General features: G+C 33.1%; 1 protein-coding gene and 1 long non-coding RNA gene across 2 annotated transcripts; one reads left to right on the forward strand and one right to left on the reverse strand.

Annotated features, from left to right (window-relative positions):
- Positions 1-450: 450 nt before the first annotated feature.
- Positions 451-3222, forward strand: LOC142629439 (uncharacterized). The gene is made up of 2 exons (XR_012843058.1): positions 451-724; positions 2755-3222. It is a non-coding gene; the product is annotated as an uncharacterized LOC142629439 (long non-coding RNA).
- An 11473-nt stretch (positions 3223-14695) lies between these two features.
- LOC142627598 (chorismate mutase 3, chloroplastic-like) lies at positions 14696-22065 on the reverse strand. Its single transcript, XM_075801474.1, has 6 exons — positions 21774-22065; positions 18869-19091; positions 18695-18781; positions 15800-15943; positions 15189-15281; positions 14696-15083 (listed from the first exon to the last, which is right to left on the reverse strand). The coding sequence occupies exons 1-6, from the start codon at positions 21968-21970 to the stop codon at positions 14847-14849; spliced, it is 981 nt and encodes a 326-aa protein (XP_075657589.1). The 5' UTR covers positions 21971-22065; the 3' UTR covers positions 14696-14846.
- Between the last annotated feature and the right edge of the window lie 1945 nt (positions 22066-24010).

Genomic DNA, 24010 nt, shown 5'->3' on the forward strand with positions numbered 1-24010 from the left:
AAAATCCAACTTTAGCCCCAAATCTCACATCTCACACGCTATAGGAGCTCCTCTGTGCTACTGTTGGGTTCCTTTCCTCTGTGTTGCTGCTACTGAGTGGATACGTGTTTCGTCATGAAAGGAAATTTGTAAGAATAAAAATTACAATTGTGTCAGAACACAACAAATTATCATAAAATTTTCATAATTGTTGGCGTCAAGTGGTGAAGGACAGAAACTACAATTTAATTTTTGTAATTTATTAATTACAGTATTCAATTTGTAACTTTTGTTATTTTAGGTTTAGGGGTCATTCTACTGTACCCTTCATTTTTTAGGGTAGGGTACTCACTTAAATCTAGACCATTAATTAAATTGTATTTTGATCTTGACCATTCATTTATTTTAAGTGGATACTAGTAACCGGTAAAACAGGTAACATATATAAACAAAGAATCAAAAAAAAAAATCAGACTCTTCTCCTACGCTTCTCTCTTCTCTCTGCTCTTCTTCTATGCTTCTGTCTCTTCTCTTGCTTATTTCATCTCACTTCTTCTCTTCCAAACCAACCACAAGAAACCCAGCGGCTACTAAACAAAACCCTATGGATGACCCACGAAAGAAGAAACAGAGTTATTCAATTCCCTCCCCGGCCAAACCAACCACAAGAACCCAGACGGCTAACCCACCAAAGAAGCTGAGTTCTTCAATTTTAGCCGTTTAACTATCAACACATGAGATATATGTAAGTTTTCTTAATTTTTTATTCACCATTAATAATCCAAGTTGTGCTTATCGATTGATTTAGAATTTTTTTTTATTTTTTATTTTTTTTTATATAGGAGATTTGGGTGTTGTTTGCTAACTTTGTTTAGAAAGTTGATTTGGAATTTCCTCCTATTTGATACTAATTGACACTTAGTCACCAAACAAATTTGATTACTTGCATGTAATTTATGTTTCACTCTAAGATGTCTCTCTCAACCTCTGTATCTCCCTTTTCCTTTAGTACTAAATCTGAATTCACAAAATATCAATGGGATTTTATGGGTTTGTCTATGGATTTCTGTATTTCTATTTTTGTGTGGCTTTGTCTCCATTTTGTTTTTTTTGTTTTTTTGTTTTTATGTTTGTATTTGGGTTGTGTGGGTTTCGTTTGGATTTGTCTATCTGGGTCTATATTTATTGGTAAAGCTGGGACTTGGGAATGGCAATGCTATTGAATTTTTTTTTCTTTTTTTGGGCAGTTATATATGAGATTTAGAGAATTGGGTTGGTTTATTTGTGTTAAGGAATTGTTGGATTTTTTTATGTTTTTAGAGTTCAATGTTGGGTTAATTGAAAATGCAAATTAAATGTTTGATGAAATGACTTTGTGAGTTATGTGTGATTTATTGACTGAGATGACTATGATGTCTTTCTCCATTTACAATGGTTACTGGGTTCTCAGAAGTATTTTGTTTTTCTAAGCTAGGTGGCTGCTTGTGTTTTGTCTGAGCTGTGCATGATTATTCTACTTCGATGGTTTTTTCTTTACAGGAAAATTTTACTTCTGTCAATTGAGCTTTTGTTTTAGATTTTTTATCCAAACCGAAATTAGGTTGAATATATATATATATATATATATATATATATATATATATATATATATATATATATATATTCTGTGAATGGTTGTGACTTGTGAATGAATGAAAGTTAATTTTTAGTACTATATGTATTGGCTATAGCTTGTTAACAACGGTAGATTTTCTTCTCTAGAAACAATCCTTAGCTAGACTCTAGGCAACTCAAATTTCTCCGACGCATGGCTTACCTTAATATTGGTATGGAATCCTCATTGTCTATTGCTTCGTCCCTGCACTCTCACTTTTCTCTGGCCACTTCATTGTGCAAACTCTAAGTGTGACCTTTTTGGTCTACGTGTTTATCATAACCATATGCCTTATCTCACTTGCTATCCTAGAGGTGAAATGGGCTGGTATTGGATTAGAAGAGTGGTGGAGGAATAAAAAAAATTGGCTCATTTCTGGGACTAGTGCTCACTTGGCTGTTGTGGTACAATGCCTACTCAAAGTGATTGTAGGGATTGATATATCTTTCACATTGACTTCTAAGTCAGCAGGAGAGGACATTGAGGACATTTATGCAGACTTGTACCTTGTGAAGTGATTGCAGGATTAACATACTCTATCTACTGCATGTAATGTATTGATTTCTATAATTTTTAAAATTCATAGGGTATTATTGCTTAGACATTTTTACCCTTCCTTTCCCATGATATTCATTTCCTAGTGAAAGCTTTGCTTGAATGAGGATTATCTTACACGTGAGAAACCCACTGAAAATAGCATTACTCATTTTGTTTTCATAATCTAGAACCTTTTAAATATTTTTTGAAACTTGCGCGAATTGCATTGTAGTCTTCTATATTCAATTAGTGCAGTTTAATGGTTTAATGATGCTATTTGGTATATTTAACAATTTACTGGTAGGATTAGCACCTTGCTATCCAGTTGCTAAAACTGAAGAAATCCAGTCTCTCCAAGTAACTTCAATGAAAAAACTATTATGCACACACTTATATATGAACTTGTCTTTTGATGTGCTTACCATGTTGTGGGTATAGATTGTTAGCTATTAAATATAAGTTTATCACTAATACAATCATCACATAATGTCCTGCTTTTTATTTTATTTTTTCCCCTTTCCTTTGTTTTATTGTCCAATTTATTTTATTTAAGTTAACTCATTGCTTCTTCTTTTTCTCCTTAGAAATATACAAAAGCATGTGATATAAAAACAAAGTTATTGACAATTGAAGGACATTGGGATCTTGTGTGGGAGGGATAGAGCTACTGGCATTGGTGCAAAATATATGGACGATGCAGTTGAAGTTATTACTGAGGAAGGGGAAAAGTGATGAATTCTCCTATTGCAAAACAACATGTCAACATTTGTTATCAATAAGTTATGCAATTTAGCCTTGCCAAAGAAAAAAGGGTAGAAAAGATCCACTTCAAAACAGTTTTTTACTTTGAGATTTTGAATGTTGTTAAAAAAAAAAAAAAAAACCCATGTATTTTGGGTACTCTCTCTCTCTAAAATATTTTAGTTGGCAAGAGTTGGCAAGATATTTTTTTAGTTGGCTATGATGGAAGATATTTAGTCATTATCTTGTCAATTGGTGTATCAATGGCCTTTTCGTTTTGAATTTTGTGTAAAAAACACATATTTTAGATATTTTATTGTCTCTCTTGATATAGAACTTTTTAGCAGTTAAGAACTTTGAAACAATTTTTTAGTTTGAATTTTAAATGTTGTGAAAAAACTCATGCATTTGGGTTCTCTCTTTATGTTGATATTGAACATTTTAGTTGTCAATAGTTGGCAAAAAAAAAAACAATAGTTGGCTGAGATGACAGATTTTTAGTCATCATCTTGGCAATTAGATTATCAATGACTTATTCATTATCTAATGTATTTATTATAAAATGTTACTAAAATTAAAATGTAGAAAGTTGAAGAAATATAATAATTGGGAAAATTATTTTATTGATCTTAAATCCAAATTTAAATTCAAATTCAAATCCAAATCCATTTTTAGGTATCTAAATAATGGAATTTCAAATCCTTCATAAAAAGACCCAAATAAGGAATTTACAAATCAATGGATTTCAAATCAAGGTTTTTTTTTTTATTTTAAATCTATTAATTTTAAAATCAATGGGTTTCAAATCAAGCAAATAGAGTGGTTGTATAACATTTTTATTGTCATTTTGAGCTATGCGAAAATGAAAGAGGGAGAGAGGTGGTTTTATTTTTGTTGATAAAGGAACCACCAAATGTGAGAAAAGAACAATCACATGTAATGTTGAAACTGCACAATGTAAATATGGAACCGTCAAATGTAAAAAAAAAAAAAAAAAAAAAAAAAAAAAAAGGAATCGCCAAATGTGACAAAAGAACTGACACGTGTGATGTTAGAACTGCACAATGTAAGGATGAAACCGTCAAATGTGAGAAAAAAAGTAAGGGAACTACCAAATGTGAGAAAAGAACTGTCACATGTGATGTTGGAATTGCATAATGTGAGGATGGAATTGTCAAGTGTGAGAAAAAAGTAAGGGAACCACCAAATGTGAAAAAAGAACTGTCACATGTGATGTTGGAACTGCATAATGTGAGGATGGAACCGTTAAGTGTGAGAAAAAAGTAAGGGAACCACCCAATATGACAAAAGAAGTATCATATGCGATATTGGAACTGCATAATGTGAGGATGAAACCGTCAAATGTGAGAACAAAAGTAAGGGAACCATTAAATGTGAGAAAAAAACTATCACATGTGATATTGAAACTATACAATGTGAGGATGGAACCGTTAAATGTGAGAAAAAGTAAGGGAATCACCAAATGTGAGAAAAGAACTGTCACATGTGATGTTGGAACTAGGGATGTCAATTCGAGTTAGTGTGTCAATTCGGGTTAGTGTGTCGGGTTCGTGTCGTGTCAAAGTATGGATATTCGACTAAATGACTCAACCCTAACCCGACCCATTTAATAATTGTGTCATGATTCTTCAACCCTAACCCGACCTATTAATAAGGCGGGTTGACCTGACTCAACCCATTTGACACACTTAATAAACGAGTTGTGTTAGGTTGACACGAATGTAACACAACCCATTTCAACCTACATAATATTAAATATAACATCCATCTAAAAATAATTTTTTTTACATCCCAAAAAGCAGTGCATATACTTCAAGTTTTCAACCTACATTCAAAATAATATAGTTCAATAAAAATGTAACATTCATCTAGAAATAAGTTCTTTACACTCTAAAAGAAGTGCATACACTTCAATCCAAATTCAAAATAACAAAGTTTAACAAAAATAAAATAACATAGTTCAACAAAAATATAATATCCTTGGAACTCGCCAAATGCTAAGTATCAATATTAAAAGAATTTGAGCAAATAGTAGACTAATCCTGACTATGACCATGATTATCATCCATAGACTCTTTGTTGATGTCCAAATTTATAACATCTTCCACAAACTCATCCAATTTTATTTGTGCAAGTTCTATGCCCAAAAAAAAAAAGTATCAGTAGTTCTAGGGTCTAAAAGTTTCAATTTTCAATTATATCTCTTGTAAATTTTTGTAATTACTCACTTTTGTTTTTAAATTTAAAATATATGATGGATATAAAAGGTATTTGACAAATCTAAAATAAAATAAATATTTATTTGTTATACAAGTTAAACGGGTTGTGTTAAGTGGGTCATTTCGGGTTAATACAAATAAATTGGCGTGTCAAACGTGTCTATTGCGGGTTACATGAGTTGACTCGCTTATGACACGTTTCTTATCGTGTCACTTTTGGGTCGACCCGTTTATGACCCAAACCTAGTAAGGCCCAACCCTAACCCGAAAAAATCAGTGTCGGGTTCGTGTCATGTTCGCGGGTTAGGTCGAACATTGACACCCCTAGTTGGAACTGCACAATATGAGGATGGAACCGTCAAGTGTGAGAAAAAAGTAAGAGAAAAAAGTAAGAGAAACATACAAATGTAACAAAGGAACTGTCATATGTGATGTTGGAACCGCATAATGTGAGGATGGAATCGTTAAATGTGAGAAAAAAAAAGTAAGGAAACCACCAAATGTGAGAAAAAAACTATCATATGTGATGTTAGAACTACACAATGTGAGAATGGAACTGTCAAATGTGAGAAAAAAGTAAAGGAACGACCAAATGTGAGAAAAGAATTGTCACATGTGATGTTGGAACTGCACAATGCGAGGATGAAACTGTCAAGTGTGAGAAAAAAGTAAGGAAACCACCCAATGTGACAAAAGAACTATCATATGTGATGTTGGAACTGCATAATGTGAGGATGAAACCGTCAAATGTGAGAAAAAAAGTAAGGGAACAACCAAATATGAGAAAAAAACTATCACATGTGATGTTGAAACTGCACTATGTGAGGATAGAACCGTCAAATGTGAAAAAAAAAAGTAAGGGAACCACCAAATGTGACAAAAGAACTGTCATATATGATGTTAGAACCGTACAATGTGAGGATAGAACCGTCAAATGTGAGAAAAAAAGTAAGAGAGCCACCAAATGTGAGAAAATAACTGTCACATGTGATGTTGGAACTGCACAATGTGAGGTTGGAACTGCACAATGTGAGGATGAAACCGTCAAATGTGAGAAAAAAAGTAAGGGAACCACCAAATGTGAAAAAATAATTAACTGTCACATGTGATATTGGAACTGCACAATGTGAGGATGGAACCATCAAATGTGAGAAAAAAAGTAAGGGAACCACCAAATGTGATAAAAGAATTGTCACATATGATGTTGGAATTGCACAATGTGAGGATGGAACCGTCAAGTGTGAGAAAAAAGTAAGGGAACCATCCAATGTGACAAAAGAACTGTCATATATTATGTTGGAACCGTACAATGTGACGATGAAATCGTCAAATGTGAAAAAAAAGTAAGGGAATCACCAAATGTGAGAAAATAATTGTCACATGTGATGTTGGAATTGCATAATGTGAGGATGAAATCGTCAAATGTGAGAAAAAGTAAGGGAACCACCAAATGTGAAAAAAAACTATCACATGTGATGTTGAAACTGCATAATGTGAGAATAGAACCGTCAAATGTGAAAAAAAAGTAAGGGAACCACCAAATGTGAGAAAAGAACTATCACATGTGATGTTGGAACTGCACAATGTGAGGATGAAACCGTCAAGTGTGAGAAAAAAGTAAGGGAACCACCCAATGTGACAAAAGAACTATCATATGTGTTGTTGGAACTGCACAATGTGAGGATGAAACCGTCAAATGTGAGAAAAAAAAAGTAAAGGAACAACCAAATGTAAGAAAATAACTGTCACATGTGATGTTGGTACTGTACAATGTGAGGATGAAACCATCAAATGTGAGAAAAAAAGTAAGGGAACCACCAAATGTGAGAAAAGAACTGTCACATGTGATGTTGGAACTGCATAATGTGAAGATAGAATCGTCAAGTGTGAGAAATAAGTAAGGGAACCACCCAATGTGATAAAAAAAATGTCATATATAATGTTGGAACCGTATAATGTGAGGATGAAACCGTCAAATGTGAAAAAAAGAAGAAGTAAGGGAACCACTAAATGTGAGAAAATAACTGTCACATGTGATGTTGGGACTGCACAATGTGAGGATGAAACCGTCAAATGTGAGAAAAAGTAAGGGAACCACCAAATGTGAAAAAAAAAATCACATGTGATGATGAAACTGCACATTGTGAGGATAGAACCGTTAAATGTGAAAAAAAAAAAGTAAGGAAACCACCAAATGTGAGAAAAGAACTATCACATGTGATGTTGGAACTACACAATGTGAGGATGGAACCGTCAAGTGTGAGAAAAAAGTAAGGGAACCACCCAATGTGACAAAAGAATTATCATATGTGATGTTAGAACTGTATAATGTGATGATGAAACTGTCAAAGGTGAGAAAAAAAAAGTAAGAAAACCACCAAATGTGAGAAAAAAACTATCACATGTAATATTGGAACTGCACAATGTTAGGATGGAATCGTCAAATGTGAAAAAAAGTAACATGGTGTAGCAGGTTACTTACTAGTGGGCACCGTGCCCCCCCTTTTTTTGGGGGTACCGTAAAATTACTCTAGGTTTAGAGCATTTATTTCCTTGTTTTTAGGTGTTTTTAATGTTTTTTAGGTCAAACCTGATTCTTATTATGGTTAGGTACTAATTAGGAGTTATTTTATAATATACTACTAATTATTACGTGCCAATTTTAACAACTATGAAAACAATTATGGAAATTGTGGTGTAGATATAAAATGAACTTATTTTGTTTTTTAGTATGTTTCAAAATAATTTTATGATAGAATATTTGAAGTCCTAATAATTTATGGATAAACAGATGGTAAATTGCTTACTGATAAAAACGTGTTAACATTTAAATTACTAAATTACTAAGATATCGTTTATATATATATATACACACACACTTATTACTCACTTAGCCTATTTATAATTTACCGTTAAAATAACTATTGAATTTCATCAAAAAAGCAAAAACTCTCATTAAAAATAAAAAGCAAAAAAAATTTAAGCCCTGTTTGGTCAGTTTATTTTTATGGAATGTACAAGTTTTAAAAATATTATATTTTTTTATGATACATAGCTGCACTCATCTAAATACCCAATTGCACACTAAGTTAGATACATGCATAAATTTTTTTTTTTTTTTTTTTTGAGAAAGTGATACATGCATGTACTTTAAGATCACTAATTATAAATAATTTTCTCCTTTTCTTTTTAATTATGATATAGTGATTAATTTTAAATTACGAAAGAGTTCCATAATGGCATTGAATTGTAACCCTAGTGAATTTTATGCATTTGATACACTATAATATTTCTTTTCTTATTGTTTCCTACTAAAAACGATGATTGGATCACACAAAGAAACAGTTGGACCAAGCAAAAAAAAAAAAAAAAAAAAACCAAGAATGATAAAGTGTATGATAATATATTTTCAAGGATCGATGTTGCTTTATATTTCAGGTTACAATATTAATATGTGAAGATTAAACTCCAGAGATGCTGTTGCACATGGTAGGGTCAAGGTTTGAGTATTTTCCAGCTCAAAAGTTGATAATGACAACGATCATTTGATCAAGAAAGTTTTCACACTACGTTGCTGCTTAGCCATTTGCCAAAACTTTAATTTTTGTTATTAGCTTAAGACATTTACCAAATTAATCCATCTCCACCTTATAACCAAATCTACAAATCTACAATTGCTACAATCTGCATATTTACTGAGTAGTATTTCTAACCCAAAAAAAAAAAAAAAACTTGCATTGTTAATGCTGCTATTCCTGTGTTTAGATATTCCAGCTTGAAATATCAATTCCTAAAAAGTTGTTTCTTTAATCTCCTTGAGTTTCATTTTATTACACACTCACGGACCTCTAGCTTTTAGCAAGAAATAGATTAAGAGTTTATTGTTTGACCCTCACCTTTTTTATTTATAAAGTTTTTGACCCTTCAATCTCCCATGAGAGAGAGAGAGATGGTTTCCTTATTCTACTTCGTAACAATGAAGATCATACAATAGTCTTGTATAACATTGGTTCTCAAGAAATTAAGAATCTTCAAGATTCAGGGCTGCCAAACGTATTATGCCATGCTAAGCTTTATGTGGAGAGCCTAATTTCATTAGATGGTGGAAATGTGTTTTAGCGTTGTTGTGCTTGAGCTCCTAATTATTTGTATACCATAAACTTATTTTTTTTTATCCTTAGCAATAATGTTATGTGTGATTTAGAGAAGATGATACAACATCTTTTATGGATGATGTTTTTGTTAAATTTCAATTCTCTATGGCCTCTTCAATTTCTATCATTTGTGGATGAATCAGCAATTGTTTATTTTTGTTATGCATTGGAATTGTGATAGAATTTGGGGGAGGTTTGGTTATTAATCTAAACTTGTCGCAGACCCATGCGTTGCACATGATAATTTTTTTTATTTATGATAGTGTTATTATTTTGAATATTTTTCAATGTAGTACTACTTAAGCTGTATTATATATGTATGACCAATATATTGTAGGATTCATGATGATAGGAGGTTTTGGTCTTGGAATTAGATGCGGAAAGTTCCAACAATGATGCCTCAAGCTATAAATACCGGAATCTTAAATTACACTATACTATTTGAGTCTAGATTTTTTGTACTTAATATAAGGTAACTGATGAGCGTAAATAATGATTTATATCTTGCATATGTACTTGCAAAATTGTTTATTACGGAATGTTATTAAAAGCAGTCATCGGAGTACAAAGGATGCAACTATAATTTATTCATTTCAATTCGGCAGGCTCTTAACTATAGCCCTTACTTAGTTGCCATACTTGGCCTTGTAGTCACTCCAGAGCTGATCAACCATCTTCCCAAGTTAGTAAAATTTAACTCACTTCAAAATAGATAGATAGGATTTTATAAATTTCAAGTTAGAGTCATGCTAGGTAAAAACTTAAGAGGGCTGTAATTAAGTCCTTGTAAGTCTTTTTAAATAAATAATAATAATAATAATAAAAGATCTACTCTTTTGAAGATGGATATTAGTATTACAAATAGGATGAGAAAATTTTATTGTATTCTATTTTTGGGAACATAATTTTTACCAAACTTGGTTGGCTAATTTGTACATTTCCAAGTCAATTGAACACATTTGAACACATTTTGCATTCTACGTGTAATTCTTTGTTTCCATAAGGGTAAGGGCATTCATGATCCCAACGGTCCACTCCATTTTTCTTGCATGCTTGGTTTTTTGGGATGCGAAATGTGTTTGTTCCAAAAGTTGTATATCGAAGGATTTGTCGATAGTTTTGCAGCAATTGTTTCTCATCTGGTTGGTTTAGAATTGATAATAGTAGTTGTATTCCCTCATCATTTGATTCGCATAACAATGCAATTGTCAGATTTTTGTCTCCTATGTTTGCTTGAAGAAGGATTTCTTTTCCCGCTTTAGTTTGATCTTGTACAAAATATTTGTGAGCTCCGACCCAAAATAGTGCTTGTTTGTTTCCAGCCCTAAAGCATTGATGAATGAGTTTTTCTTCATCGTTTCGAAGAAATACAGGATTTTGGAGCAATCCAGTTAGATTGATGTGGTGAAGAACTTTTTTCTTTTTGGTTAGCCTATTGAATCGCTTGCAGCTGTTTTTTAAAAACGAAAACACATATTAAGAAACTAATGTGTTAAAAAAATCAACTAGTGACAAAACATGACAATAATCATACACTAAGGATTACACGTGAACATTATTATCATCACAATTGCAATATTGGATTGATGAAGCTAAAAAAAATTTCTTTAAAAAATATAACAATGACGCTAGAATTGTGCACGACTTCATAGTATAAAGTTAATAAAAAGAGAAATTATAGGACTACAATATTTTGTGCCATAATTTTGGACATGGTAGATTGTGATTAGTAGAGAAAAAGTGGGGAGTTCATGTGAAAGTAACAAACATGAGATGTGAATTTAAATTTGTGTACCTCATTTTGATGTTACCTAAAAATTTTGGTGATTGTCTTCCAACATTGGAAAATATTTTGAGCAATAATTCTATTGATAATTCATGTTGCATGCTCATTTTTGTGATTGTGGAGAGAGTATTTTTATGATATTTTTGGTGTGTATTTTTGAAGTTGTTTTGTTTTGTAATTTATAGTGTTTTGATTGTTGTATAGATGAGTGATTGTTTAATTATTAGCAATTATTATTATTATTATTTTTTTTTTTGTGAATAGAAGCTGTGAAGGTAGAAGGGTCAGAATATGTTCTTGGGCCTTGGGCTTGATCCGAGGGTACTGACTTGTCCGAGGAGGGTTTAGTGGTAATAAGGATACCGAACTTAAAACCCCACTAGCAAACTATTGCAAAAGAGGTTGATGGGAATGGTTCGAGGAGGGGCATCTCCTCGGCTAAACGAAGTGAAGATCATATGATATGCCATGACGTTTAGAAGGAAACTCTAGGAGGTCTGGTGGATGAAGATGTGTTCTACAAGGGTACAAAGAGAGAGTGAATGAGAAATATCTTAGAAAAAGCTGCTACCACCGCATTAAAGACTCTGCACCTACCTCTCTGGCCGCATTAATGAAGAATTGACCTCTGAATAGTAGAGATCAGCCTTACAGCTATGGTTTGAAGACTTCAAGAGAGTGGTGGATGGGACAAGTATCTAGATTGGTGATCTGAACCATACGTGGAAGAAGGAGGATGATATAAAAGGAAAAGAAAGGCATTCAAGCTAGGGGATGGGAGAAGAAAGAGAAAAATACTGTACACTCCAACCTCCATTGTAATCTAGCTTTAGAAGAGGAAAACACAATACAAACTGTCCTCTCTATAAATCTTAAATCTTATAGTATTGAATATATATATATATATATATATATATATACATATTGTAAATTATGTTTGACTGTTCAGTGTTCATTTGGTTTAATTTATCTTTTGTGGCATATATGTGTGTGTGTGTGTGTGTGTGTGTGTGTAAAATTTTTATTTGTTGTGTTTAACTGATAAATTTATTATTTTCTAAAGGTTAAACATTTCAACAATAATTTTCAATAAGAAAGGGATATATCAACAACTTCACTCATTCCACATGATAAAATGATTGATTTTGAAAGATACAAGGAATAACTTGATGCAAAAGATTCATTGAAAAAGAACATGACATTTTGGTGATAGGTTTAGGAACCAAAGGTATATTTCAATACTATTACTCACAATAACTTTGAACAAATAGTTTGCGCTTGGGATCAAAAGAAAGAAGACTAAACATTACTAGGTCTCTAGTTTTCCCCTTCAAAATCATATACTTCCTTAGAACACTTTCCCTCTAGAACCCAGCCTTCTCTAGCACCCTTTGGGAGCCCACATTTCCTGCATCAACTATAGCACCAAACCTTTCCAAGTGTGGTTATTTAGCAAATATAGTATTAGCCACCTACTTAACTGCTTTAGTTGCAATCCCTCTGCATTAGTACTTGGAGCCCAAAACATAGCTAAGTTCACCTCTACACTTATCATTGTCCGAATTTTTGGTCACTGAAATGGCAACAATGGGCTGACCATTAAGGCAAATTGCCTTGAGCCATGGGTGAGGAATAACTTTGGTATTGATAAAGTTGATTGCATCTTCTTTGTTAGTGTAAGGTTCCCATGTGCAAAAGCGGGTCCAATCAACATTGAGATCAGATTACACTGGAGTTTTTTGGAATCTAGTACATTTTGTTTGGTAATCCTCAACATGTATAGGCTAGATTCGGTACTAATATTAGAGTCTTGTTAATGAGATGCTAGGCAATGTTACACACTGCAGCTCTTAATTAACTTATCAGCAAGTAACCTTCTTTCTTCATTTTTTTTAACAAAACTAAAGCATTCATAGATCCAAGATGGTATTAAACATCAAGAAAACTTCAAATTAAAAAACTTCCCAAACTGAAATATAAGAATTGCTACAACCCATAACACATCCAACAAAAAAAAAAAAAAAAAAAAAAAACTCCAATCGACATTGAGATCAGATATTTGATATAGTTTGTTTAAATCTAAATACATACACAGAGGAAAGGAGTAAGGAAGACAAAGAGGCTACCATTAGAAGGTAGGGAAGGGGAAGGAACACGTGAGAAACAAAAGGGGTGTGAGGATTTTGCCGTTAGAAGGTGGGAAGGGGAAGGAACACATGAGAAATAATAGAGAAGGAAATCAAGAGGTTGTAACCGTAGTCTGTAGGTTTCTAAGGGTTTTTAGTTTAGAAGGTTTGGGTTTGGGCTTTTAGTTAGAATTAAATTTAGAAGAAGTGAGCTGGTGGAATTAAATTTAAGAGAAGTGGGATTTATGGTGGAGATAGGTTGGAAATAACTTTAGTTTTATTAGTATTTTTAAATTGAGAAAAACTATTTTAAAATTGTAGGATAAATTTAGGGAAAAAGATGGAAATAACATGGCTGCTAATGTGGCTTAATGTGAGCGCAACAACATTAAATGCTACGCTTCAAATTTTACTAATATATAGATAAGTGAGAGCCAATTCAGGGTTTGAGTATATTTTTCTGGAGATCAGGCTTGGGTTAAGTGTCTAGTGGCATTGGATCTATTGAGATGATGACACGTGTCTACGTTTGGACACGTTTCACCATCTGACTAGGTTCAGTGCATTAAATGCATTGGACCTAAACTAAGTCCATTTCTAAAATAACATCTCAGCTATTATTTGTTTTGGTGTCTATTTGTCCTAGGCAAATTCACAAGGACTTGGTCACTTTTGGACAATGCAGGTCCCTATTCCCTGCCACTAGATAATGTGACAAATTAAGATTCATATACTTTGATGGTTTTCACTTATATATATATATATATATATATATATATATATATATATATATTTTTTTTTTTTTTTTTTTTTTGTAACTCCGACAAGGATTTATCTCATGGAGCGGTTCCTTGATGCCATCCTCTCATTGCATGTGAGACCCACAAATGTTTGAATCTCACCTACTATGAGAGGGTGGTTTTATAGAGTCACTCAAAAAAGAATAATTTATGCAAAATAATAGTGAGAAGAACCCATACTTGAACTAGATATTAACCCTAAAATTGTCAATTAATTGAGACTCAAATGACACTTCCATCCTCCATATATACGGTGGTATGGGATGATGAGTGAGATTGTCGATTCTTAACTTGTAGAATGTGTTAGATAAATCACCAATGAAAAAACAAAAGGTGAAATCAACCCTATGAGAGCTGAAGTTATTGTTGTGTAAGTTCCAATTATAGTGTAGTTTTTGTTAGTGCTAACAATATTTCATGTAGAGACAAGATGTCAAAATGGTTAGCTTACTCGATTCATCGAAAAGAGATCTCATGTATCAAATATATGTATATGCTCTCTCACACCATGAGTCTTTCAAGATTGTAGGATCCACAATGTGAGGAGGATACATATAACTAATGCATGAAATAATTATTACTACCCATTAGAGGATTTTCAACAGGGTAAAGCCAGGGAAATGCAAGATTCTCTTCTAGACAATCAGAGCATAAAACATGGGGGAAAAAACACTATAATTGAGTTTCACGCTCGGTAAAAGGTTCCAGAAATGTGGACCAAAGAATATCAAAGCTGTTTTCTATTGAAAATTTACAGGTGATCTGTGTTTATATTAAAGACCCTATAAGATGTCAAAGCAAGAAACATCGAGTACACACATTCTTATATTTAATCCAATCTTCTCAGCAAGTATTCAACCTGAACTTGCTTTGTTAGAGGCATGATCCATTCCCCATACAGACTGGCAACTAAACTTGGCTTGATTTTGTATACAGGATTAGCCACATCTTCCTCCTGGTTGACTGTTACATCTTGCCCATATTTTTTAGCCTTCATCTCTACTCTTTTCTTAATTGCTGCTTCCACTGTTTCATATGTCAGCAATTCCATCAGTTGAGCCCTGTCCTGCAAGACCACATTTCCCCAGCAAAAGAGAGAAGATAACGTGAGAAAACCAGTCACTAGCCAAATAAAAAAAAAAAAAAAAATCAGAACACGATAGGGACCTACTTGTGCTCCAATGGCATCCTCATATGTAGCAGGGGACTCTCGAAATTTTGCCTCCGCAACAAATTTACCATAGTGGATTCTCTTGGAAAGCACCTGCAGTAAGTGTCGAACATCAGCCTAAGTCAAGGTTTTACATGCAAAATATGGAAGATTACCAATAATCCAAAATCTCACTAATGTCAATTAATCAGCAATTGAGAAGCAGTATAGCATAGCAGCAGCGACACAGAGACTTAAAGAAAAATCCAAAAAGACTGGTGAATAATATGACTTAGTTAAAATAATATAAGGAGATAAGAGAATGCATAGAAGCAAAGAAATAGTAAGTTTTAGACTATGCAAAAGGGAGAAAATTAACCCATCGGTTTCTTGAAGGGTACAATATAAGATTACTTCTAATGCATAGGAGATATTTTTAACTGCCAGACAATCTACTTTAATTACTCCATTAAGGACAGAAGCAATCCTCTTGAGCATTCTTCATTGGCAGGGTTGATTCTTATCTATTATCAAAGCAACAGGAAGAGGCCAGTTCATATCATCACACAGGTATTTCTCTATCCCACCATAAAAATTATAGTTGATAATAGAGCAACAGTTCAATGACATACCTGTAGACAAAGTGTGTCACAAACAGCAGCTGACCCACAATTACCATCATCTCCTGCTTTGACCAATCTTGGAAGAAGATCTCTAAAATACATATTCCACACCTTATTGTTTATATTGATTGAATCAGCACAGGGATGCAACACCTAGATGCATATTAGAAAAAGAGACCAAATCAGTGTAAGAATATCGAAGCAAACAAAAATGTTATCTAAAGAGAGGATCTTATAACATAAAGTTCTACAAATGCACTCACCACCTTCAAGACGAAACTAGAATATCCAAAATAGCTAGATCTCTACACCAAAATGAACTTCCACATATTACTTGACTATCTCAAGCCAAAAAACAGAACTTGAAAATTTTAACTAGTGTCAACATACTAACAACATTAGCCTATGGACCAGTGATGTTCAACAAAAACAAATTAATAAGTTAATTTTTGCATGGTATATCTGAGTGCAATAAGTTTTTGGCAGTTAACTTGGTATACCCTTGCCCAGAGTGTTTTGACAATTTACTTAACTTCTAGTTATTCATTAGTATCAGTGATGCCTTCAATGGATACCATGGAATTGTAAATTCAAAATTTGACAGCCAAAAATGTTCATTTCATATATGAATGTCTAATTTATCTTTTTTAATTAAAAAAGAAAAAAAAGGAAAGAATAAATACTGATCTATCCTCTAGGTAGGAGCCCTCTCTTGTGGAGTTGTCAGAAGATTCCTCAGGGTTCCAAACAGATCAAGCTGATCTCTAGGTCATTGTAAATGAACAGAAAGGAACCCAATGGACCCAGACATCATAGAACGCCAACAAACCATGTTTAAAGAAGAAGATTGCTGTACGGAACTTGAGGAGTGAATGAATAGTTTGGAAGGGAGGTTCCTCACTACTAAGCCTTTCAATAGAAGTGCAGCACAGAATACTATATGTCCTTCTTGGGGGCTAGGAAATAATTTGAAGATTGTGGAGGTTGGACTTTGGAGACAACCTTTTCCAGTTCAAGTTTAGATTAGGAGTTTGAGATGCAAAGGATTATCGATAGTGGATAACATGGCTGCCTATTCTACAACATAATATTAATATATCCACTAATGCAGCCATGTTATGTATTTCTCACACCTTCAAAGCCACATCCCCACCAAATATACTGCATAAAGAAGCTGTCATTAACAACCTAATTGATAATGATACGAAATGGTGGAATTCATCTCTAATATGAGAGATTTTTAGTGAAGAAGAAGCAGATATAATTCTCAAAAATCCGTTGGCAAAGAAGAGCTCCAGATAAGTAAATTTGGGCTTTTTTGCTAAGGGGGCCACTTCTCTGTTAGAGTGCATATCAGCTTGCCTTCAATAGAAACCTCATATGATGCCCAAAAGCTCTAGGGGAATGGATACATGGCAGATATGGAAGATCCTCTAAGCTCAAAAACCTAAAATAAAATCAAGAATTTTAATAGGAGAGCTTGGTCCCCTCCAGATATAGGTTAGTTTAAAGTGAATTGTGATGGAGCTACTTTTCAAGGACAATGACAGTCTGGCATGGGATTGATAAGCCAAGATCACTTGAGGTTTGTTTATTGTGGCTTTGAGTACAACAGTGATGTTTGCTGTTGAAATGGTTGTTTGAGAGGCATGCTTTGAAGGAAACTTAGCGTCGGGAATTTCCATGAATTCCTAAACCTGTGAGAAAAAAAAAAAAAAAAAAAAAAACTCACGCCAAAGAAAATAATCTAACACACAAGACAGTATTTACGTGGTTCGGTAATTTGCCTACGTCCATGGAGTTATAGGGATTTCACTATTATCAGAGAAAATACAAATTGCGGCTACAGACACTTTATCTCTCTCCAAAACCGACTTAACCAAAAAACTCTAATCACAAAACCACGGTTTTCTACATCCTGTGAATGGGCTACAAAAACGGGCCAAAATTTTCCCCAGGAGGCTTGTCCATGAGCGCTCGGGCTTGGGCCTGTCGGCCCAAGCCTCCGCTCCATGGATTAAGCCTCAAAAAATCTCTTATTAAAAAACCACGCAACATTATTCAGGTCGGGTCAGGTCGTCAATCGGATCAAACACAAACTAGACTCCACAAAGACCAACACTCAGTTGGGTTAACTTTGGCTCTAGAACAATCGGAAGAATTATCTTTCAGTTGGGTATGAAGGGAAGGCAATAGTGTGGCGCACTCATTAGCCAAATATGTGAAAGATGTAATTCAGGATTCAGTATGGTAGAGGCTTCAGAGGACCAACTAAGGTCTGATGTATCTGTTTTGCTAATGAATAAAAAGCAATTTTTACGTTATTATAAAAATTTTATTAAAAAAAAAAAGGAAAAATATTTGCAAAGAAGGGGTGAAGGTGCACAACCCAATTACACAAGGTGTTTAAAGATTAACCCCCAACACCCCCACCCCGCCCTCCACCCCACCCTCCCCCCCGCAAAAAAAAAAAAAAAAAAAACTCAGAAAACCTGAAATCCACATAAGGATGAATGGAAACACAATCATATAAGGCCTTGCAGAAACACATTTTGATCATTCCATGGACCTTCCTTGTTGTGGAAACCTGTTGTTCCTTGAACTACGTACAACAGTCAAACAACTAATATTCATAGAAGTATTATTCAGTTTGCCAACACCTACTCCTGCAACTTCTCCTAATGTGACTACCACACCACTGCTATGACTCACCCAAGAGTACGCATACGCACTGGGAATATTTAATACTATGGGAGTGGTCCATTATTCTATTTTTTGCTATCAAAATGGGCAAATCTGTGGAAAAAGTTTCTCACCAACTTAAGGCATTGGGATGTATTGTTTTTCAAGTAATCTGATATCTTATATAAACATAGATAAGATTACAATAATGGTATTTCATACCTGTGGATATTGCAAAGGTGGAAGCATTGGCTCAGGTAGGTCTGCTGGGAAGAAAGGCAGCTCATCTGGGTTCTTATATCTCCCCACCTAGTTTTCAAAGAGAAGTGGATTAGGAAATTCCTGACTTCATACTTTTTTTTGGAATACTAATTTTCCTTTCAGAAATGAGATAACCTGAGCATGGAGCTTTTCGGTTTCCCTGACCATGAACTCAACCAAAGATCCATTGAAACTATCCACCGAGAATGCATCATGGTCATATGTGTCTGCATTGTAACAATACTGAGCCCTCTCCAAAAGGCTAAATATTATGCTATCCTCTTGTCGGATTAAAGAGTGTCTTATAAAGGGTAGAGTCAAGGTCTCACTCTGATCCACTCTTTTCTTCTTTACAAGTCTGCAATGTGAGAAGTTGGTTAACCAACACATAAAAGTCACCCTTTTTTTTGGGGGGGTTGATGTTGCAATTTGTTTATAAAATTCTTCCACACAATCGATAGATTTGAAACTATTTTCCACACCCAGTAATTTTTAGATCAAGATATATCACAGCAAACATTAGCAAATGGAGGTTGATGTTGCGATTTGTTTACAAAATTCTTCCACACAATTGATAGATTTGAAACTATTTTCCACACCCAGTAACTATTAGATCAAGACATATCACAGCAAACATTAGCAAATGGACATGGTAGTTCCTTCTATTGCCTACTAGCTTAAGGCATCATGCTTTAAGAATTAAGATTAGACATTCAATCAACCCAGCTAGTGAGGCTTATTAAAAAAAGCAACTTTAACAAAAAGTGAAAAACTAAAACATATAGAGTAATGTTCTATTAGTGTAGAAAGAATTTTCACAAAATCTAATCCTCGGAAAAGTATACATAAATACAAACGTGTGTGTGTACTCACACTCAAGCACAAGGGCAGAAGGCCTTGGGGGACCACCCAACACCCCAAAGAAAGGTTCAAATGAGTTTTGGGATTTCAAAAAATTAGATTATTTTCAAAAAGTTTAATAGTGGCACTCTCCAAGGTCGGGCCTTGATACAATGGTAAGTGCTTTCCACCAAAAGCGACAAGTAGAGGGTTTGAGTCTAGTTGCAGCATCTCTAAAAAAAAAAAGGATAAGGTTTCTTATCAATCATCTCTTCCAAATTTCACAAAAGGGAAAACTTTGGGCACTGGGTACAACTTCTTTTTTTTTTTTTTTCCTAATAGTGGCACACCGAAAATTAAATAAATGGCCCCCTAAAAACGGTAGCTTCCACGGTTTGATTCTTGAGCAAATGTGGGAACATTGTGAGAAGGGAAAAGGCAGGCTTCACTGACCAAGTTAGACATGCATTTTCTGATTCACATACTTTCCCATACATAGTGGTGCCAAAATCACTATTCCCTTTGTTTTACATACTATCCCTCCACTAATTTAACCCAAAAAAAAAAAAAACTAAATACACTTGACCCAGAAAGTTTTGGGTCATTTTCATTTTGGTCTCTTAAAGTTTGAGATTTTATAATTTGGTCCATCAAATTTGATTTTGTTTTCAAAATGGTTCTTTTATCCACGTCCGTGACTAATCTAGTTGTAATGAGAGAGAGAGAGAGAGAGAGAGAGAGAACATTGTTTTATAGCACTTAATGACCAAATTAGTCTTGGACTTGGAGATGGACAAAATGACTATTTTGAAAACGGAATCAAACTTTTTGGGCCAAAATGAAAACAACCTCAGACTTTAAAGTTCTAAAGTGTAATTAAACCACCTTTTTTTTTTTGTTGTTGTGAAATGCATATTCAGGGTATATTTGAATATCGCTTATTTTGCTGAAATTGAAAAATTATTGCTGAAAGTACTGTAGATAAAGATAGAAGTTAGTTGAAATAGTACAGTAGACTCATGAATAGTATCAAAAAGTGCAGTGAGACTCATAAATAATAGCAAACATAAATTAAATAGTGAAATAATTTTCATTTTTAATCTTTACCCAAATGCACACTCAGTCCTCAATTACTTTTATTTCAAAATTGTTGTTACACTTTAACATGTCTCACTTTAGTGATTAGTCCCTATAGTTTCAATCCTTACCGTGATTTGATGGATTGGACTATACTAACATGACAAAAAGAACTCATACCACATCATAGACTCTACTCATCAAAGTAATGTTTAGCTGAAATTATAAGGGTGTTTGGTAATATTGTTCTAGTAATGTTTGTATTTTTTGAAAATACGTGTGAATGAAAAAGTGTGTAGAAATATATGTAATGCTGTTTAAAAACTGAAAATTGTTGCTCAAAATCACGTACCAAACGGCTCCTATAATTTTTTGCTTTTAAAAAATGAGCTATTTGAAAAAGTCTTATATAGAAAAAGTGAGCTTTAAAAAAAAAGCTATAGCTTGAAATATTTATGGTTTTAAATCGGGACGCTAAACAGGCACCACTTTACTATGCCAACATTTTTCATGAAAAGGACTTTTAGATACATTTTACAGTATACCAAACACAAGGTTTAACGAGTGATGACCATATACATGCAATTTAACTTTTTCTGTCCAGTACCTACACAGTATAAATCAGCAAAATCCACCTTTTATGCGTGCATGAACAACTCGTATGTAATATAAAATTTATTATATAGCTAAACGGTTACACCTTTACTACACAACCAAAAAAAAAAAAGTCCCGTTAAAAGGTGCCCTTAGCAAAATTTTGTTAATAGACTATTTTAGCAAACTTTTAATTCAAGAAATATAATAAGCTGTTGAAAAAATTAGTTTTTTTTTTTTCTTTTTCCATAATTCTTCTTAAAATATATCTTAAACAAATACCAGCACAGTTAACTTTTCCCCAAAAAAAAAAAAAAAAAAAAAATGACTTTTTCCAGCAACCAATTCATTCCACTGGAAAATGCTTATCAATCTTTATTCCCCAATTTCAATTACTCAACACGTATAGTTTGCAATCATACAATAAATTTAACTAGAAAAAAGCAATTATAAGTGATAATGAGAGGACCTTGATGAAATAAAGAACATGCCAGAGATTTAAGACAGAAAGACACAATTTTTATCGCACCTGATTGGAAAGGAGGAAGAAGGAGAAGTAGTAGAAGAAAAAGAAGCCTGAATTGGGCGACACCCATTTGCAACAAAATTTGATTCAGTGGATTTAAAGGTGGCTTTGGAGGCAAATTGCAAAGTGGGTCTTGAATATTTGAAGGTAATATGGGCTGGAGTGCCTGTTATAGCAGCTTCTAATAGCTTGGACTCCATTGCTGCTGTTAAGAACACAGAGAGAGAGAGGGAGACAATGGGTTTGAAGTTTAAACTTTGAAGTAGGTTTTAAAAAGAAAGACAAAAATGGGACCGACCAAACTAGGAAGATTAGGATTTTATAAATCCTGTTTTACAAGGAAAGGTAAGAGCACTTATAGCAGTGGAGCTAAAAAGTTATATAGCTATTTTAATTCTACTAAAACATAAAAAAAAAAGCATGTAGTAGTGGAGCTAAATCTATATTTTTTTAGCTCATTGCTACAGTGCACATCTATAAATAGATGTGCACTGTTCATGATAGCTAAAAAAAAATTAATTTTTTATTTTGTGTTCACATTACCTTTTTTATTGTGGTGTTTTTATTGTAGTGAGATGTATTATTTTATTGTGGTAGATATATTATTTTATTGTGATGTTTATATTATTTTATTGTGTTGAAAGCTAAAATAGATCCACTGCTGCAGCATGTGTGTAGGTAAAATAGATAAAGTAACTTTTAGTGGAGCTAAATTGCTAAAATTTTAGCTCTACTGCTGTGGATGCTCTAAGAGAGTAGATGAATGTTCTGCATAATTACCATAAATAAATAGATTTTTTGCCCAAAAATAAACCATAGTTACCAAACCAAGGAAAATTTTCATTTCTTTGAGTGAAAAAAATTACTTTTTCTTGTGGAAGACTCTACCTCCACAGTCCACATCCGATTAACGTCATGCCTAGTTGTCAACTTATGATTGATGCAATCAAAATTCATTTTTTCACCAAGTGGTTTCACAAGCGAGTAATATTGTTCTAGTATTATAAGTTGACACCAAAATATTCGGTGAAACTAGGTGTGCATTTAGGTGTTCACAAGCAAACTATACATCTTATTTTATTTTTAGTAAACTCGAGATGATGTGGCCCTTAACTTCATTTATTAAATTATATATTAAGTTATTAATCCCCGTACCTCTTAAATTGTCATTTGATTAATAGAGAATAATGATGTAGCATAAGAAAATAATGAAACTAATGTCATTCTGAAGTAATTATTTAGATATTAACATAACATTATACTCTTTCATCTCATATGAATGATGGTATCTACTAATTTTCATTCGTCAAATGACGATGTTGACCTTATTAAAATATTTTCAAAATTATTATGACTAAAGTGGAAAATTTTAAAGTACAAAAACAATTTTTTTTTTTTTTTTTGAGAAAGAGTATACAAATGATTTTGAAACAGATGTCAACTGTTAAATATCAAATATACAATTTAACCTTAATTAATGATGTGACAAAATTCAATATAATCATTTCAAATATGAATGAATAGGATTTTTGAATTATTATCGCACACTCTTAGTGTGATGATCACTTCACAAGCATAAGTACTTGTGGGGTGTGGTGCAGGGGGGATAAGGGCAAGAGTTCAAGTCTCCAAAAGGGAATTTCACACACATATACACTTAGGTTATGCTAGAATAGAATTTCCATCTTGTATATATAAAAAAAAAAAAAAATTTAGAATTTCACGGTAAAGTTACACTAAAGAACTCAAAAAGGTATTTAGAAATTCGCAACATCACTATCACATAGGTCTATCACTAACACTATTTTAAATTTTTATTTTGAGAAAGAACACTATTTTAATTAATTGAAGCTTAACACATAGTTGTGTGTGAAATTAGGTGGGTTAGACTTATTGTAAAATCATAATTTAATCTTTTAAATAATAAGAATAATAAATGAGGCCTATTAAATATAATTTAAAGTATCCTTACTTCTTCTCATTAATTACAAAGTTTTTTTTTTTTTGGTCTTTTCTTTTAATGGGAATCAATTAAAGCTTTGGCATTTAATGGCATGAAAGTTATGGGACTAACTGACTATTAATATGGAATTAGACATTAATATTTTTTAAAGAGACAAATAGACTTTAATATTATATTACTATCTATTTGGTTTTCAAGTAAAAAAATGTGATAAGTTTGAAATTCCCAATGAATTTTAATATTTATTGTTTTTTAGTTGAATGAAAAGGCTTAACAT

Source organism: Castanea sativa, chromosome 3 (assembly GCF_040712315.1).
Source record: "Castanea sativa cultivar Marrone di Chiusa Pesio chromosome 3, ASM4071231v1".
Classification (NCBI taxonomy): Eukaryota; Viridiplantae; Streptophyta; class Magnoliopsida; order Fagales; family Fagaceae; genus Castanea; species Castanea sativa.